This window comes from Nuphar pumila, chromosome 2 (assembly GCF_984573655.1).
Source record: "Nuphar pumila chromosome 2, dmNupPumi1.hap1.1, whole genome shotgun sequence".
NCBI classification, from domain to species: Eukaryota; Viridiplantae; Streptophyta; class Magnoliopsida; order Nymphaeales; family Nymphaeaceae; genus Nuphar; species Nuphar pumila.
The window spans coordinates 122761129-122780238 of record NC_143250.1 but is presented as its reverse complement, the minus strand read 5'-3'; the positions used below and the strand labels follow the sequence as shown (position 1 = coordinate 122780238).

The following is a 19110-nucleotide window of genomic DNA, read 5'->3' as shown; positions in this document are numbered from 1 at the left end:
ACCAAATCCTAGCCAGCCAATTCTTCATCAGATAAGGACAAGGGTACCCTCCTCACCATATAATAGCCAAAACACAATAATAAATTGAGCTAAAAAATCTAACATAAATAGGGACTCATAACAAGTTAAGAACCAAATGAGGAGAATGACCTAAAAACAAATATATAAGTGTCAGCAAAATGCCCAACCTTTTCTTTTTTTATCTATCTAGTTTACATTTCTCATATCCCTAATTAAGCCAGTCAGTCAAATAAAATGCCTCCAAAAGCTTTTTTTAGAAGTGGATACCATGTGAAAGCTTCCATTACAAATAAAAAACTGGAAATATATGACAAAGCTGCAGAGAGCTCAAGTCCAAGAGTAATACCATGGCCAAATTTAGTGAGAAGATAAAATAGTACTGCAATGGACTATCGATAAATCATACTGAAAATCAATTAGTCGTCATTTCCAATCTTGCACCTGCACCACTAACAACCATACCCTTAAACAAGCTCACTCATTTGAAGAACCAAGACATTAGCACTTAACAAGCTAAAGTTACCCACCATGAATCTAGGTCCAAAGAGGTAGAATAAGCCTTTGCTTGCTTAGCCAACACCGCATAGCTTATGTCTTGGGGTCCTTCAATACCAAAGCCACCTTTCCTTGGATTAGGGATCTGGTTATCTAATTATCACTATATTTTAACCTAGATCATTGTAACTACAAAACTTCATCTTGTAGTATCTCATTCATGGCATGGAGCTTTCCTCTTCAATGATTTGCATGCCTTCGAAAAGCCAATAAGATTTGATCTGTGATGTGTTTGAAGCATTTTTCTTTCAATGTGACATAGTTAAAGTTAAACATTAAGTTTATAGGTATACTAACTAAAATTGTGCATGAAATGAAAATAGGATATGAGATATCATTAGGGACAACAGGTCATATTCTTTGTACCTGAAATAACCATACCATCAATCAGGATGGAAAAGTCAATTTTAAGGCTGCCATAGTGTATGATATTCATAGTGCACGTGGAATGACTGATTCTCAAGTCATCGAAATGACTTTGCATCAACAAACGAAAGAAGAATGCTTAATTGCAAATGGACTGTGTAGATAGTTTTCTCATACAAAAGATTTCCTAATCACCCTTGGACATGAGGAACTCCTTTATATTAAGTAAATGATTTAATTGTATTATACCTAAATAGTTTATGCTAAATATATTAAAATGATGTAAGTGGGATGATTAGTTAATTACAAGCCACCAACAAGAGATCCAAAATCAATTTGGAGAATAACAAGCAATGTGGGAAAATGTCTCAGATAAAAATGCAAAACCTGACTTTGGTGATATGATAAGTAATTTGTAAATGTTTTATTAAAATTTTGATCAAAATTTTGATGGAAAGTTCCACAGACCTAATTAGCGATTTTGGATCATCAACAGATAATAACACATAGGCCATGTGTTTGACAGTAATTCTATGATTCTCCAATGGCTATGTCACACAGACACTCCATTTTTTCCTTTGTACCTGTGTCGACACCCGTGTCCACGCGTCGACACACGTCAACACCTGGATATTCCATTTTACCATCAGTACATATAAGTTTGTATTCAATTTATAATGTATAATTATATTTTCAGTTTATAACTTTATATTTTCAGTATATAATATATATTTTAGATATAGCATATATATTTAGATTTATATATATATATAGCCGTGTCCCCATACTAACATTTTTTGGAATTGTCGTGTCTTACCCTCCATACTCGTACCAGTACCCGTACCCGCACCCATACCCAGGTGACATAGTCCAACGGTCTACATGAGACATTTTATTTCTGGAAGGAGCTTTCTGAAAATCATGTTATATGGAAGGGCTATTTCAAATTATCATTTACTTGGGGGTTAAACCAAAATATGGATAACCACATCACTTAGAGTTCCCGTAAAAGTGTCCTATTTTAATCCTATGATAAGCCCAAGCAAAAGGCATGTTAGAGCAATGTAGAACTATCCCCCTTTGACTGGACTACATCTCAAAAAGTTTTGTTTAAATGGGAGCAGAGAGAGAGAGAAACCTAGAATAAAAGGAAGTCAATAGGAGATTTGGATCCAAGGAAGATCAAGAAAAGGTATGAAACCTTTTTCTTTTCTAGGCTAGGTGAATCATTAATATGCAAAATATCTTGTTTTTATATGAGTTTAGCATTAAAGCCTCCATCATGGCTCCACATCCCGTGGTTAGATGGAAAAAGATATAAGAGCATGAAGAAAGCTGTTCTTTTTTGCTTGAGTCATATTCAACATCACCAATACCCTATGTCACATAGGTGCGGGTGCGGGTGCGGATGCAGCACTTTAAAAAAACTTGGGTGAGGGGGTGCGGGGAGGGTATATATATAATTTTTAACAGTTTTAAGTTAACACTAATGAAATAAAAACAATTATCATATCATCAATTCATCATGCATAAATTCATGCAATAAATCAAATTAACAATCTACAATTGTTGTTCCTCATCAATAAAAAATAACACCACACTGGTGCATATATATATATATATATATATATATATATATATATATATATATACACACTAGGTTAGGGTAAACTGAATCTACTTTTGGACAAAAATGGACTTCAGTGTGGTTGACTTGACTTCAACTGACACAAAGGAAGTTGTGTCCAAGTGTTGCACCCACATGGGTGCGGGTACAGGTGAGGTGCCCTCTTAGAAGAGTTTGTGTTACATAGCCAATACCACTTCAGCAATCCATAGTTAGCCCCGCAACTGACTATTAGATATCTTATGTTAGAATAGGGGAGAAAAATTCTAGCCTTTTGTTATTCACTGACTTTAATAAAAAATCATGACATGCACTCAGTTGCAATAATTTTAAAGCAGGAGCAACACGCCCATATAACAAATGTTTTCTGCTTCTACCTAGGAAACTAAAAAAGTGTAACATTTCCCCTGGCTCTTCGATGGAAAATAACTTATTTTTTGCTCTTTTACAAAAAAATGTGACAAAATTTTAAACGAAACTAAGTACATAATAAAAAGAAGACACGTGAACATGAGATCTCTAGAAATGACATCAGAAGGGGGAGAAGGGAACTGGAACCAAGAAAAAACAACTGATCCAGAACCTCTTTCTGAAAAGTTCTACAATTTATGACCAACTGTGAAAGTGGTAATTTGTTCACGGTCAAGTAAACATGTAATTACATGAGCTAACAACAACAACAACAACGCCTTCATCCCAAAACAATTGGGGTCGGCGATATGAGCCAAAAAAGAAAATCATTCTGGGTCTTCCACATGAATCCTTCTCCTCCAATCATTTCTATCAAATGCCACGTCCTCGGTGAGGTTCAAAGCATTCATATCCTTTCCTATCATCTCCATCCATGTCTTCCTAGGCCTACCCCAACCTCTTTTAACTAATATATTTTTTTCATTTCTCCATCCTTCTAACTGGAGCATCATTAGGCCTTCGCCGAATATGTCCAAACCACCGTAAACGATTATCTCTCATCTTATTTTCAATTGGTGCAACGCCTACCTTCTTACGTATCTCCTCGTTCTGAATCTTATCTTTTATTGTATTTCGACACATCCATCTAAGCATATGCATCTCAGCTACACTCATTTTTTGAATATGATGTCTCTTGACAGCCCAACATTCTGTACCATATAGTAAAGCGGGCCTAATAGTCGTCCTATAAAACTTTCCCTTCAACCGCAATGGCATTCTACGATCGCACAACACTCCAGTTGCACTTTTCCATTTCATCCACCCAACCTTTATCCTATGATTTACATCTCCATCAATTTCTCCACCAACCTTTATCCAGTTGCACAGATGTTATACACTGCGGTCCCAAGCCCGGATAAAGGAGGAGGGTTGCGGTAGGCCAGTGACAGCCAGCATAAAAACTTAGTCATACCCTATGAATTACATGAGCTAACTATATGGAAAAAATCCATCAAGGCCAGCATTAAACTACTAGTGGGAACTAACAACAGTCACAAACTTCAAAGCATTTCTAAACATCTTTTTTGTTACTCTTCTAGGAGCCTAGGAACAATTATATTCTCGATACATGTTCTATAAATAGTTACAGTCATATAGGTTTTCATACTTAGGTAGGGCTGAAGAGAAGTAACACTATTAAGATATTAATAGGCCATTTGGTAAATATTTAAATGAAAACAAAACAAAGATCATGTTCACTTTATAAATTACAAAGAAACAATATCAAGATGAACTACAAACATATAGCATAGCTAAAGAAATTACATCATCAGAAGGATCTGAGAGTGCTTCAAGAAGAGGGTCAAAGATGGATCCCAAGGAAGCTATCACCTGTTACAGACACAAGCACCTGTATAAACAACTATTGGAAGATATGTAATACAAGTAAAATCAATATTTTATTTGTTTATATGCCCCATAGGCATTCTCTGTAGCACACAAACACGCAAACACAGAGAAATATATATATATAGAGAGAGAGAGAGAGAGGACTATCATATCTCCTTTTCTCTTAGTTCACAGTGCAGATTTCTTTCACATACAGAAAAATCAACACTAAGAAAAAGTAGATTGCCCATTACTTGTGTTCATGGTTCACAGAATTAATGTTAAAGAAACCTGGTTATACTCTGCAGGCTAATGAGAAGATAAGGTGTCAGATTTTCCAAAAGTAATCTTGAGATTTAAAGAATGTCAGGTCTAGGAGGGAAGATAACTCTAAGTTTCCTAGAAGTTTTGGATAAATCATCCAACAGTATCCATCAGTTAATGTGTATAGAAGGATACAATATGATAGAATGGATAGTTCTTGTGGTTAAGACGATCTATGAGTTATGTTAAAAATTATAAATGTGCATGTGAACTTAGTTATCATAGACGCTAGGCGGTGAGACCCTAAAAAGGCCTAGGCGGTATCCAAAATAAAAAAAAATTAAAAAAAAAAGCATAATAAGAAACATGTATACAACATAAAATCAATCAATAATAAGCAATAGACAGATAATATGTCATTGAACAATGTAAAACAATTATATTACATAACCTTAACCGTCTCAAACAAATTAAGAATAAATTAACAATTGAATAAACAAACCATACAACTAACAATGTGAATGAACAACACACAAAAAATAAAATCATGTATACAAAAAAATTAACAACAATAGACAAATAATATGTCTTCTTCTTATTCTTCTCAACAATAGACATAATACAAGCAATAAACAAATAGCATGTCTTCTCTTTCTTCTTCTCCTCCTCAAAGAAGAAAACAAATGATATGTCTTCAAAAAAAAATCTTCAAAAAAAAAGGTTAGGCAGTGACATCCTAGGCGGCAAAATAGGGCCCCACTGCCCAGACCTCGTCGCCCAGGCAGTGGGGCTGCGCCTAGGCCGCCTTTGACAAGTAAGCATGTGAGTATGTGGTTGTGTGTGTTTGTGCATGTCTTTGGGGGAGGAGGCTTAGAAAATGCATACATAGATAACTTGTTGAAAAGATTAGATGAAAATAATTTGCACATGATTTTTATCTTAAAAAACTTGTCTTGAGGCAATCATCAACTGAATGTAAAGTATCTGAAATGGGCATCCTGGAGTTATACAAGGAATACATTCCAATGTACGTACGAACCAACGGTGGAAATAAACATGGAAAGACTTCGAGTATTACCAATTAGATATGGTCTTCACAAAGGAGATGGTCTAACTATGTATTTTTGTTGGTTAAAAGATGAAGTAGCATCATTTACAAAGACGCAATTCTTACATGGTATCGGTTCAGATTAGAGAAGCAACACAAGAATCAATAGCATCTTATCTCATTCGATCAAGGCAGGGAAGCAAGTCAAAATAGGAAAGTTTGCATTTCATTTAGGAATAATTACGCTTGAACAGAAGACTTCCATCATGTCAAGGCATCCCCCTCGATTATATTCTTAGGTTGTGGATGTCCCACCTTTGCCCATCTACATCATTCATATGGAGCAGAACAGTAGATAAAAGAGATTTAGAAGTCAGTTGCCTTAAACAAGGCTTCCTAAATAGTCAAATCCTTGGGCTAAATAAGACAGTTGGACTGGATAGGCCAAGCCTTATAAGAAAGAGATTTAGAGGTCAGTGCCTAAAGAGTGCTGCCTGAACACTCGTGAATAAGGTAGGTGGACTGGATAGAGTCAAACAACATTAGCAAGGGGGGGTCCTAATCCCCCATAGACCATCCCAGCTTGGATATCATGATGATGATGATGAGAAGAAAAAAAGAGAACGAAGCATGATATACGAAATGGATGCTTATTCAGAAGATAAATGAGAACCTTTAAAAGAGTTTATGGTTAAGATGTCAAGAGTGTACTTAAAAATTTAGGCTTTAGCATAGAGTGGTTGCCTTCAACAGACAACGTAGTAGTCACAAATGAATAAAGCTGTATCATGTACTAAACAAGCAAAATGAAATAGAGTGCACAAAAATTGCGCTGCACATATAATAAGCTGCTTGAAGTAACCAAGAATGATAGAATTAAGAAATGTCTGTATTACGTAAGTATTACAAAAGCTAAACTAAAGAGTGTTTTCCAGATGTCAGTCATGCTACATGAGAACATGAAATAACACTGTTATGAAATGCAACACTGTATATGTTGCAGTCTTAGAAGTTAAAATAGTGCCTAGGTGCTCATCTCATCTAGGTTCCTAGGCGCAAGCCTAGCACCTTGGAGCTGGTGCCTATGTGAGCACCTAGGTAGGGATCAACTAGGTTGTTTGGGTTGGACATTTATGAAATATTTAAGTTTTTCATATTTTTTCTTTTTTATAATTTTTTAGATTTTATTCTAAACAAATTATACTTTTTTTTTTTTTTTGGGGGGGGGGGGGGGGGGGGGGGGGGGGGGGGGAAGGGGGTCTCCCAGCAAATGCCTAGGCACTCATCTATGGGCTACCTAGCACTTTTGAAACTTGGAGGGAGAAAACAGATTTAAACTAGGAGCAATCAAGTAGGATCAGCAAGGTCAGCATTATGTCAATGGGACAAAGCCTGATGGCACACAAGGAAGTTATCAAATGCATTTTTGGCACGACCAAAAAAGAATTGAAATGATCAAACATGTCAACATCAAGTCGTTCAGATATTAGCATTATGACCTCATTACGGTGTCTAATCAAAAGCGCTGAAATCCAATGCAAGGCTTCAATTCGAGTAGCTTCCCATTCACTTGTCAATTGTCTGGGGTGCACAATACAGATTGCAAAATTAGACCCAATGACCAAAGGGAAAAGAAAAGGAACATGGAAAGAAACACAGTTGAACTTATTACTTCATTGTCAATGAAGCATTAACCTGTTGTTCTTATAAGTTATAACAACACAACAGGTATATATCACAAATTATAAATCACCAGTAACCTTTAACCTAGCTGGTTTCCCAGATGACAAAAACTGCACCTCCTTGCAATAGTAAGGATGGCTTCTATATCAAATCCCTCAGCTGGATGAGCCTTAATTGAACGAAGCTCTTCATTGGTTTCACGAGCAACCTGCGTACAGATAAAATAAAAAACTAAATACAAACCTTAACAAGCTCTACAGAAATAAATTTATGGCGATGCAGAACCAAAATGCTGAACTTACCACTCTAATTTTCTCCTCCTTATCAGATATGCAGGGCAAAATAGCTCCTAAAATATCAGCATAATATGGGACAAGTTGATCTCCGCCAAGTTTCACAAATTCATTAATCTGCTCAACCAAGTATTCAGATCATGAAACCAACAAAACATGGGAGAAATTATCGAAAGCTACATTATTAATCCTAACATCCATACAGCGTAATAGGAAAATACTAAAATTTCATTACCCATGTAATAGCAGTCAATCGTGTAAATTCATCAGGAGAACCTGCTCTCTGAACCAATATTTCAGCCATTCGTCCATAGTCTACAGACTTGAGAAGAAAGTTAAGGGTCAGGGTAATTTATAAGTATGTCCCCTACATTATGTGACTAAAAAAACACTATATGAATGTAGATTCTTCAGTAATCATTCCTAAGAAGTAATCATATATTCTGTACATTTCTCAAAAAATTCAAAAGAGAAGATATGCCTAGAATTGCAACTAATCCATTATGTTAAGTTCAAAGACCAACATTAACAATGTTGTAATTATTGTATCGGAACCTGTATCAGAAGAGCTGGCGATATGTATGTATCATACCGTATCATAAGATACAGAAAATTCCTATTTTAAAAAACACAAAAATAAAATAAAAAACACAAAAAACAGAAAAATTCCAAAAATAAAAAAATCATAGAATAAAATAAAAAAGAAATCAAATTTAAGCATTATGAACAATTTTAAACATGTGAAGCGATATCATAACCAAAAACAAAAGGTTTACTATTAGAGTCACATTAGATAATTAAGTAAAGAAAAAAGTTTTCAGTAACAAAGTAATGAATTATAATAATCACATAATATAAAAATAAATAAAATTTAAAATAACTGAATATTGTATCGTATCGCATTAAAGATTCAGGGGGGGTATATTGTATCGCATGGATCAACGATACTGTGATACATCGTACTGTATCGTACGATACAATATGATATCACTGAACATGAGTTTCTTAATAACTTAAAAGTTAAAATATTACATTACCAAGAGAATGAGAATCTTACTGGGGAGTTTTTTATCTCTTGCAGAAACTCAGAAAGAGCAGAATCAGCTTGCTGTCGTATTTCATGGCTTGAATCACTTAACATGTTAAATAAACCTAAAAAATTACACATTGAGAACATTTAGTTTGTAGTTTGGGGGGGTGGGGGAAGAACATGGCTAATCTGAAATTAACTATAATCTCAACATACCATCAAGAAAATCTGGCAGAAAACCCAACATGTCTATGTCAGGAACACTATCTAAAACGGTTATCCATCCCACCAAAAATTGCCGAACGTAGGGGCTCAGAACATTCATCCGCTCTCTAAGTAGGGGAATAAACTCTTCTATGCTGAAGATTTCATTAAATCAGATAGAGATGGTCAGTAATTTGTTGCCGGGCAAGTAAATAACCACCATAACTGAAACCAATTTATGGAAAGTAAATAATGCACCTGAACTGGTCACTTTCAGTCACAATGTCCTGGCCATTCAATTGAAACCAAAGCAATTTTCAGCATTATTCAATAACAAAAACCACATTCAAAAAAGAAAAGAAAATAGAAACACCAATTCCAAAAGATAACTAAATTATCCAGGCAAGCGATATATAATGTTTTGAAGGGAAGGTTTGAGCAGAGGCTCCTCCTTGGCACCAGCCTCTATGATGACACGAGTCAACAACGATTAAGTAATATTAAGATAGTAAAGAGACAGTAGAGAGGAGGGTGACAAATTTTCATGAAGATCAGCATAGCAAATGATGAAGCTTTAACACACGAAGGTAGCACATCTATTAGTTGATTTATATGATACAAGGGAAGAGACAAGTCTACAAATTCAGGATGCTCAAGCTTGTAAAATTTATAAACCTGCAAGTACGAGTTAATCTTTTTTCCAAGAGTGTGTCTGTGTGTACGTGTACAGGAAAAGATTTGCTACAATAATTTATATGTACAAACAACCTAGCAAATCCTTCTTTTTTTATTGTTTCTCTTCTTGGTAAATCTGACCCTGTAGAAATGATCTACATGCTCTGTTTTGCGAGTATCTACATTCAGAATGCCAGATTCTGATGTGTTAGTTGGTTCTTTCCAGCAATCCAAAAATTAACAACCACAAATGCTTCAAATTCTCAAGCTATAAAAACATATTTTTTTAAACAAACATGATCCAAAGGTCAATTTCTAACAAATCAACCATGCTGAACACAGCTACGATGTTATGACTTGTATCATGAGATCCCAACTAGACTGTACATACAAACTTGTAGGAATAAATACATACATACAACATCTCTCTCTCTCTCTCTCTCTCTCTCTCTCTCTCTCTCTCTCTCTCTCTCTCTCTCTCTCTCTCTCTATATATATATATATATATATATATATATATATATATATATATATATATATATATATATATATATATATATATATAGAGAGAGAGAGAGAGAGAGAGATCATGTTTTTGAGGAAGCTAGTTTGGTGTTAAACATAACCTAAAATATATGCTTGGGATCAAAAAAAGTTGAAGGCGAAGCCTAAACACCAGCAGGTGACAACACAGACAATTACAATTAGGTTATTTGATGGTCAACAATGGAATAGGGAGGAAGAAAATGACTTATCAGAATGTTTTCTCAAGCACTTTAGGGAGAAGAATTCCCTAGAGAATAGGTTGGCCAATATATATACCACTATCTACATTAGATAGCATGTCCCCAACACGTTTCTTAATCTCCTTGGAAAGCAAATTTGTCTATTTTTATACATTAACAAAAAAATATCATGATTTAACCAAAATTAGAAACATAAGATGCTACTTTGCTATGAGTTTACCTTTACCAGTCGATCTAGCAGATGTGCAGCACTCTGCACATCTGCATCTGAATCTGCCGAGAGCTTACAGAGTGCATCAAATATCTGATTAAAGTACACTATGAAGTCTCCCCTTACGACCTGCATCATTGCACTGTGTAAGTAGATTATCCCCATGAAATAGATATTCCACACTAAGCTCCAGATAAGCTGATAGAGTCCCACCTTTGCTATGTTGTACAAAGCCTCACAAGCATAATAACGGACCCTGCTATCTTGATCGGAAAAGGAATCAAGAACAGGTGGCACTATTTGCTGTTCATTCACAGATAATAGCAATATTAAAACAACCTAAAAAAGAAAAGTACATTGCCAAAAAGGAAATGCACTTGAAAAGAAAAAAGGATTAATTCCATAGAGAGAAATTAAATGATGGATCTATACTCATATTATATAAATTTATGATGTTAACCAAGAACCTGGAGGCTGCAAATCAATGACAACTTAGTAATAATAACACATCATAAGAAAATGCCATTGCAAGGCAGACATAGAGCAAAGCTTACAGCAGAAAAAGGTTGAACAAAAATTCTCGTATACATCTCCTAATCCTCTTAAGACATGTGAATCCCTTATTGGTGGTTAAATCATTGTCTTCCTGCCTACAGAGTAATGGTCATTCTCTGAAATGCATCATATTAATTTGATGCACATGGAGATACCCATTATAAGATTCAGAACAAGGAGATACGTAAGAAGGTAGGCGTTGCACCCATTGAAAATAAGATGAGAGAGAATCGTTTACGGTGGTTTGGACATATTCGGCGAAGGCCTAATGATGCTCCAGTTAAAAGGATGGAGAAATGGGAAAATATATTAGTTAAAAGAGGTCGGGGTAGGCCTAGGAAGACTTGGATGGAGATGATAGGAAAGGATATGAATGCTTTGAACCTCATCGAGGACATGGCATTGGATAGAAATGATTGGAGGAGAAGGATTCATGTGGAAGACCCAGAATGATTTTCTTTATTGGTTCATATCGCCGACCCCAATTGTTTTGGGATGAAGGCGTAGTTGTTGTTGTTGTTGTTGTTGTTGTTGTTGTTGTTGTTGGAGATACCCATTATAAAGATTTTTTTTTCACAAATCAACATATATATTAATTTGATGCACCTGAAGTTTGAGGCATTGTTTGGACGGTGCCTGAACTATAATCTCGTGGATTGTTCATTGTTTTTGGGCGATTTCGACGTATGGTCCACAACTCCACGATTTGCTTGCTAGCATGCAGCATGTGAGTAGAATTATGCATGAAATTTTGGGGAAATCATAGGTGTTTTGATTTGATTTTGGGAGAATTGCATGTATCAGGTGAATTTCACGAATTTCTGGTTAGTTGGAGTATTGGCTTCATGATTTCTGTATTTTGTACATGTGCGTAGATCTATGCATGAAGATTTGGGGATTCATGTTTAGGATGCGTTACTGGGGAAGAATAGCATGATTAATCATGATTGTCAGGCTTTATTTCATGAGTTTTAGCATGATGCCATTGATGTGTGATAATATGATTGTCCTACTTGTTTTAGAGTTTCTTGAATCGCAATTCTTTAGGAATATCCATGTTAGCATATTGATTTTGTGATTACAGTAGGATGAGTTATGATTCAAGGCTTTTATGTTATGATTTTAGCCTTATTACACTCGTTATTCGTGTGGTTTTTGTTGTGTCCTTGTGTGGGATGTGATTCCAAGTGATGTTTGATTTTATGGATTTTACAATCTTGTGAAAATTATGGGGAAACTGTGTTGAATCGTTTTGAGACACCCCTAGGAATGTTGGGGAAGGATTTCGGATTATTTGGGTGAGCAGAGCCCTGGGTTTTTTGGTTTCGATATGAAGAAACCGAATACAGTGTTGTCAGGGGTCAACTCGTGCAGTTCAAGAGTCGACACAGTTGTTTGTTTTGTTTTGGTTGGCCCCTAGGGTCGACCCATGTGGTTGCCAAGGTCAACCCCTGTAGGTGATGGGTAAACCCCTGCAATGCCTAAGTCGATCCCTGAGTGGTTTGGGTCAACTCCAGTGCTTGTGAGAGGGTTTCTTTTGGTAGCTTGGGTGCAGGTTAATGCTTTTAGGCTTGGGATCTGAAGGATCCAACCCGATGTTAGTGTGGAGTGGGTCTATGTGACCCTACCTTGCTCGTGTTTGGTATAAGGGACCAAACTTAGCTATATATCGTAGCTTGGATTTGAACTTGGAGTTGCCCAATAGGGACTTAGTTGGTGTGTGAGGCACATTTGGAGTTGTGCTTTCTTCGAAGGGGATCCAGTTGATACGAAAGCATACCATTAGCACATGAGTATGGTTGATTGATTTGTAGTGCATGAGAGGATGCACAAGTAGTTCAATGTTGGTATGGCTAGGGTGAATAAAGCAAGTCAGAGATACGGTGATAGTTTGAATGTTCCAAAGATTGACTCGCAAGAATGGCAATGCATGCCAGAGTTGTATGGCATTTTGATATTCCAGAATTGGTCCACGATCTGCAAGGCAACGAAGGCAATGATACGTGATAATGTATGAAATATATAAAGCTTGTGTTTTGTGAACATGTTTATGGTTTAGATCAAATGAATCTTGTATTTTGAGGAAAAATCATGCTAAGACAATGTTGTGATTACTGAAGTATAATCCATGTTTTGAAGAGTTGAAATTGTTGTTCTAGCCTGTGAAATGCATGTATTTTTTGGATGATTTAAATTTGTCCCATATATAGGATGTGCTCCTATGTTGTTTTGGTTGAATGATGTTTAAATCCATAAAAGATTGTATAAAGGTTTGGGAAAATTCCTTGTTGGATGTTGTAGTACTCTCAAGGTGATTTGGATGGATGTTTCGTTGTGTGTTGGGTGCGTGTAGCCCCAGGTTTTTCTAGGTTTTTTATCCCAAGAATGAACGGTTGGGTGTTAGGGGTCAACTCTTTGTTTTATGGGTTCATTTTTTAGAACTCGAAGGTCGACCCTGAGAGCTGGGGGGTCGACTCTCCTCGGGCTGAGGATCGACTCCTGAATTCAGGGAGTCGACTCCTGTGTGTAATATTTTGCTTCTGGTGGACCCGAGGGTCGACCCCTATATTCTGGAGGTCGACTCCTGCTAAGGTTGGGTCGACCCCTGTCAGGCTGGGTAGACTCCTGTTATGTCAGGGTCGACTCTTGTAAAATTTGTGTTAACTCTGCAGGGAGTGAGTCGACCCCCGAGCTCAGAAGGGTCAACTCCTGAGTGGGTTTTCCATGGTGGTTTTGGTTCGGGTAAGGGCTATTAAGTCGGAGATCTAATGGAACCAGCCTAGGAACAATTGATATTGTTGTAACTTAGATTTTGTGGGGTAATGCACAGATTTAAGCTGTGGTGGTCCAAGAAAACCGAGTTTGTGCATGAGAGCACTCTTTGCACATGAACATGTTGAATGGTGTGTATGTTGAATGTGTGAAGCTAATTTAGTGATGAATATTGCTAGTATGACAATCTGTAATTTGGATTGATCGATGCTTGAAGATGAATAGCCTAGATTTAGAACAGTGTTGACGTGTATATGACTTCGCTCTATGCCGGTATCATAAGGGTACGAGGTGGTTTGGTTTTATGCCGCTGTTGTGATGGTACATTGAGTGTTGCATTTAGGCAACTACCTTAAAGGAATAGTGTGTGTGTTGGCCTTGTGTCGGTGCCATATTGGTGCGTTGTAAGTTGGCTTTATGTCGGTACCGTGATGGTACGTTGTGTTTTGGCTCTATTGGAGTTTGACTTTACACCAAAGTTGTGATGGTATGTTATATTTTAGCTTGATGTTAGTACCTAGTGGGTTAGGTTATATGTTGGTTGAATGTGGGTACCATGAGGGCACATTGGGTTGTGACAAGATGCACTGTGGTTAAGCTTGTGAAAGTTGTTGAGCCACGTAACACAAGTATATTAATGATCGTTGGTAGACACAGCATGAGTCCGTGAGTCAGGTGCATTGGGCACCTGAGAGTTGACTCAGTTGAGGTTGGGAATCGACACGTCCTTGTTTGGCTTGGTGGTTTGGCCTGAGCGTCGACCCCTGGGTTTGCAAGGTTGACTCCTCCTCCTAGTACAATTGCAGACAGACCACTCTTACATGTATTGAGCCAATAATATCAATAAAAAAGATCAGCCATGAATAAAAAATTAACCAAAAATGGATTAAATTCGATGATCCTTGCCTCGAGATGCTGAGCTGCTTCTGATGTCAAGCCTACTGTTACGGCAGCAAGACCTATCAACCCGCCCTAGAGAAAGCAAACAAGAACCAACAGCAATCACAATTTGATTCTAATTCCTACACGAAAGCCTGCATACCGAAAATCGAAACAAGCCCCGAATTTTACTTCACAAAAAATGGCAGGAGGGAAAAACAAGTTCATTTTCTTGTTGCAACAGACCTTACGATGGTTTGCTTGCGGCGAGCGAGTGAACTCAGTGATCAACAAATTGATCACGGCCGTTATTCTATCATGATCTCCACCACTGGCCAATTGCTTGACAATTCCCTCAACCTACAAACCAAACATCAATGGGAAAATGACTAGAGCTCCGTTCAGGAAGCAGAAAGCCGATCGACGAGTCCACTCCATCTACAAAATCTCTCGTCCAAAGCAAAGAAATAGGAAGAAAAACGACGGCGTACCTCGAGCGCGGCATTCTTCCTCTTCTCATAGAGCTTATCAGAGAGGTTTCTGATAACCGACGTGGGAATGAGGGAGAAGGCGTCCGCCATGGCGAACGATACTAGGGCGACCGGAACCGAGGGAAGGACTCCGACCTCGTGGGGCTTTAGCATCGCAGGGGCCTCCGAACCCCAGAAACGGTGGTCATTTCGGGGGAAACGCAACCGATGCGCTTCGACAATTCTTGGAGGATGGTGGTAGAAGCAAAGCAGAAAACCCTAATTCGTCGCTCGAAGATCACAGCTCCTCGATCTCCGCAGGAAATGTTTTACAGAGACAAAGACGGAGCCTGTCGCCTCTCCTTTACGGGGATTAGTCCTCCTCTTCTTCGTTCGTTGCTTCTCTCTCTCCGTCGTTCTCTCATCTTATATGGTTTGAAGTTCGTCGTTTGGTACTGTGGAAAATGGGGATATCTTGAGTTGCCGCGTCTACCGTTTGGTGTTACCGGGACGAGAAAGTTTTTGCAGGAGGCGTTTCGTGGCCTTTGGATCTTACATCCAACGGAGGCCAATACACACGGCTTCCTACCTAAAATGGCCCCGAACGTAACAGGCCGTTTGTTTCTTGGCATTTTTCCTAGGAGAATTTGGAGCTAGCGGGACGAAACAAACTGTGCTGCAATGGACAGGGAAAAGTCCACACTGGCACATGTGGACCCCACCCTTTCTTACCTTTTCCAGTTTTCCCCCTTTCACGTGACTTTTGACTTGAAACCCTAACCTTTTCTCTATTTTGAAACCCTTTCGCTTCCCTCGTCCTTTCCGCTCTTTGAAACCCTCTCACATCCTTCGTCTACGATGTGCACTCCAATGTTGATAATATCGGTCAGAGGGACTTATTTGATTTTCAAAACAATTAAGGGAATTGACCAATTGTAGTAGAACCAAATCAAGCTCAATCAGTAATTTTATCTTTTTAAAATATTAAAACAAATATGATCGTATTGTCCTTGAAAGATGACATGTTTTCTTAAATGCCCCCCTTGATTTTGCAAAATCCACCCCATACCCACAATCGTGGATACCTGACTTTTTTAAAATATTTTTACCCTTCACATGGCAAAACTCTTGAGGTTTGTGCTATATATTGGTATGTTACAGTAAGCTGGCAAACTTTCACTAAAAAGTAGATTTGCAGGATAATTTTGCAGACCTCACTAATTTCACATAACCAAATTTGAGAACTAATATAGTTTTCATCTGAAGGATATTTGCAAATACCTTACAATATTTGCATATATACTATCGCATTTGTGAGCTACTTTGTGAAGCTCCTTTAAGTAATAAGTAATTGATCTTCAAGGAGGTCCGCCAATACGTGGTAACATTCGCATTCGCATATACATATTGTGAATGTCTACGACGTTCCCACTATGATACGACCTTCACGTAGAAGAATCCTGTGAATCTACTTTGATAAAATATTTTCAATGAGTTTCTCAAATGTGTGTTGACTTGTGCAAAATTTTTTTGTGAATGTCTACACATTCGCATGCTTGTTGATTCATATATATAAAGTCGTTGCAGTTCTTTTTTTTGTTTTTTTGTTTTTTCTAATTAGAATCCTAACCGTTTTGTCTCAATCTTTGAAGTGATTCTCATGAAATCTTTTTGTAGCATTCCGATGAGGTTGCGGTATTTTTTTTATCGACTTTCCTGGTTAGGTCGAAATGTGAGTTTCATAAAAATAATATGCATACATATATATATATATATATATATATATATATATATATTATAAAGTTTTTTTGTAGATATTGCGTTTGATGGCCTTGTAATATTTGTGTTTGGTTGTTATTATAGATATTCTTATGTATGTTTGATTGTTCTTGTGTTTTATTTAATATTTGACATAGGATTTAGCATTTAGCGTTTACTATGTTTAGAGTCTTATATATATATATATATATATATATATATTGTTGGTGTTGTATATGATTTATATTTGTTTGTGTGTACTTTATTTAATATTAAGTGATTTTGTCTTGGGATAATATGGTTAAGATTCACTACACACAAGCATTTAATTAGTATGATGGGGTTGGGTTTACTCTTCGCAATCATTAAATAGGGGGGTATGGTTATTGTAGGTAGTTGGTTTTCATAGTAGTTATTGTAGGTAATTTTGTTAATTGAATGAATAACCTTTTCTCTCATGTTATTTTCATCAGATGAATGATATGTCGTGTGGTTCGTGTAGGCAGTTAATGATAGTCTCTAAAATGGTTAAAGTATACTATCATAGCACTTATCACCCTACTTGAATATCTATAGTGGTATCCAAAAACTGTAGTTATAATGAATTTATGGCTTTGATGTCTCATAAAATCATATATGTAGAACAATCATTGATCTTTTAGTATAATTCTTTCATTAAGGTAGATCACCAATATATACGAATAGATGTTTTATAAATGATGATGTAAAATCGATCTTATTTAGTTATGATATTTACTTAGTTATTTGCAAAGTTAAACAAACAGTTATTTATTTCATAGATTTAAATGATGTAAAAGAAGTAGTTGATGATTGAAATGATGGCAATCCTATGGCGAATGTGCATTTATATCAAACACCAACAATTGAGCTAGGTCCTTTGGTGAACATACAATCTTCCCAAATAGTAGGTAATATTGATGTCTAAAACATTAAGCCGAGACATTACTAAAAGGATGAGGGTTAATAGCGACTCTTTAACAATGAGACAATAACTCGCCGCTATTGATCAAGCAATAAGAGCAGCAATTTTGTCCTCACTAATTGATAGGTAATAGCGACGACATAATTATTGTGTCATTATTATTATATTACGATTATAAATCTCGTTGTTATTACTTCATCACTAACAATGAGTTAGACGGGACTTTGAATACCTTGTCCGAGTAAGAGATCTCGTTGTTAAAGACATATCTATAACGACAACATCTCGATGTCACTATTAATGATATGTTTATAACAACGAGACTAGCTGTTCATTAAAACACTTTAATGACTATATTTAATGAGCAGATTTCACCATTATAGATCAATAATGGTGAGAGTTGAATCTCATCGTTATAGGTTTTTATTCTATAATAATGAGATATTTCATCGTTAAAGACATGTATACCGACGAGATTCTTCATTGTTAAATATTGTTGGTAAAACACATTAACGACAATATTCATTGCCTCTACTTTGGTTGGATCCATCTTTATGCAATTTTCTGATATGACATATCTGAGGAACATCACCCTGTCGAGCCAAAACTCATACTTAGAGGACTTAGCATACAACTTATGTTCCCTTAGTGTCTGAAACATGATCCTCAAGTTCTCTATGTGCTCCTGCATGCTCTCAAAATATATCAGGATGTCATCAATGAACACGATGACAAAGTGAACTAGCCATAACCCGAAGACTCGATTCATCAAGTCCATAAATGTTGTAGGGGCATTGGTGAGTCCAAAAGACATCATCAAGAACTCGTAATGCCTGTATCTAGACCTGAACATCATCTTCGGGATATCCTCTGCCTTAATCTGCAACTGATGGTACCCTAAATGAAGATCGATATTGGAAAACACTTTTGTTGTGCGCAACTGGTCAAACAAATCGTCAAACATAGGTAAATGGCACTTGTTCTTCATAGTGACCTGGTTCAACATGCGGTGAAATATGTACAGCCGCATGGATCCATCATTCTTCTTGACAAATAGAACTGGTGCACCCCAGGGTGACACACTCAACCTGATGAAACCCTCGTCAAGAAGTTCTTGCAACTGTTTCTTCAACTCAACAAGCTCTGCAAGTGTCATGTGATATAACGCATGCGACACTGGTGCCATATCAAACGCTAACTCGATCGAAAA

General features: G+C 36.8%; 1 protein-coding gene across 6 annotated transcripts in view; it reads right to left on the bottom strand.

Moving 5' to 3' along the window:
* LOC149846977 (protein VAC14 homolog) overlaps window positions 1–15624 on the bottom strand; it is a 64726-nt gene extending 49102 nt beyond the window's left edge. For all 6 annotated transcript variants that reach the window (XR_016430330.1, XM_089996715.1, XM_089996716.1 and 3 more), the window contains exons 1-13: window positions 15221–15624; window positions 14976–15089; window positions 14757–14822; window positions 10737–10826; window positions 10533–10652; window positions 9150–9178; window positions 8904–9046; window positions 8715–8809; window positions 7893–7979; window positions 7667–7774; window positions 7481–7572; window positions 7181–7262; window positions 4307–4372 (exon numbers count right to left, since the gene is read on the bottom strand). Coding sequence is in view for 5 of the 6 variants with exons in the window: in XM_089996715.1 (XP_089852841.1) it covers window positions 4307–4372; window positions 7181–7262; window positions 7481–7572; window positions 7667–7774; window positions 7893–7979; window positions 8715–8809; window positions 8904–9046; window positions 9150–9178; window positions 10533–10652; window positions 10737–10826; window positions 14757–14822; window positions 14976–15089; window positions 15221–15373 (1245 nt within the window). In the remaining variant the exon portion in view is untranslated. The remainder of the gene's footprint in view (window positions 1–4306; window positions 4373–7180; window positions 7263–7480; window positions 7573–7666; window positions 7775–7892; window positions 7980–8714; window positions 8810–8903; window positions 9047–9149; window positions 9179–10532; window positions 10653–10736; window positions 10827–14756; window positions 14823–14975; window positions 15090–15220) is intronic.
* Window positions 15625–19110: the final 3486 nt, after the last annotated feature.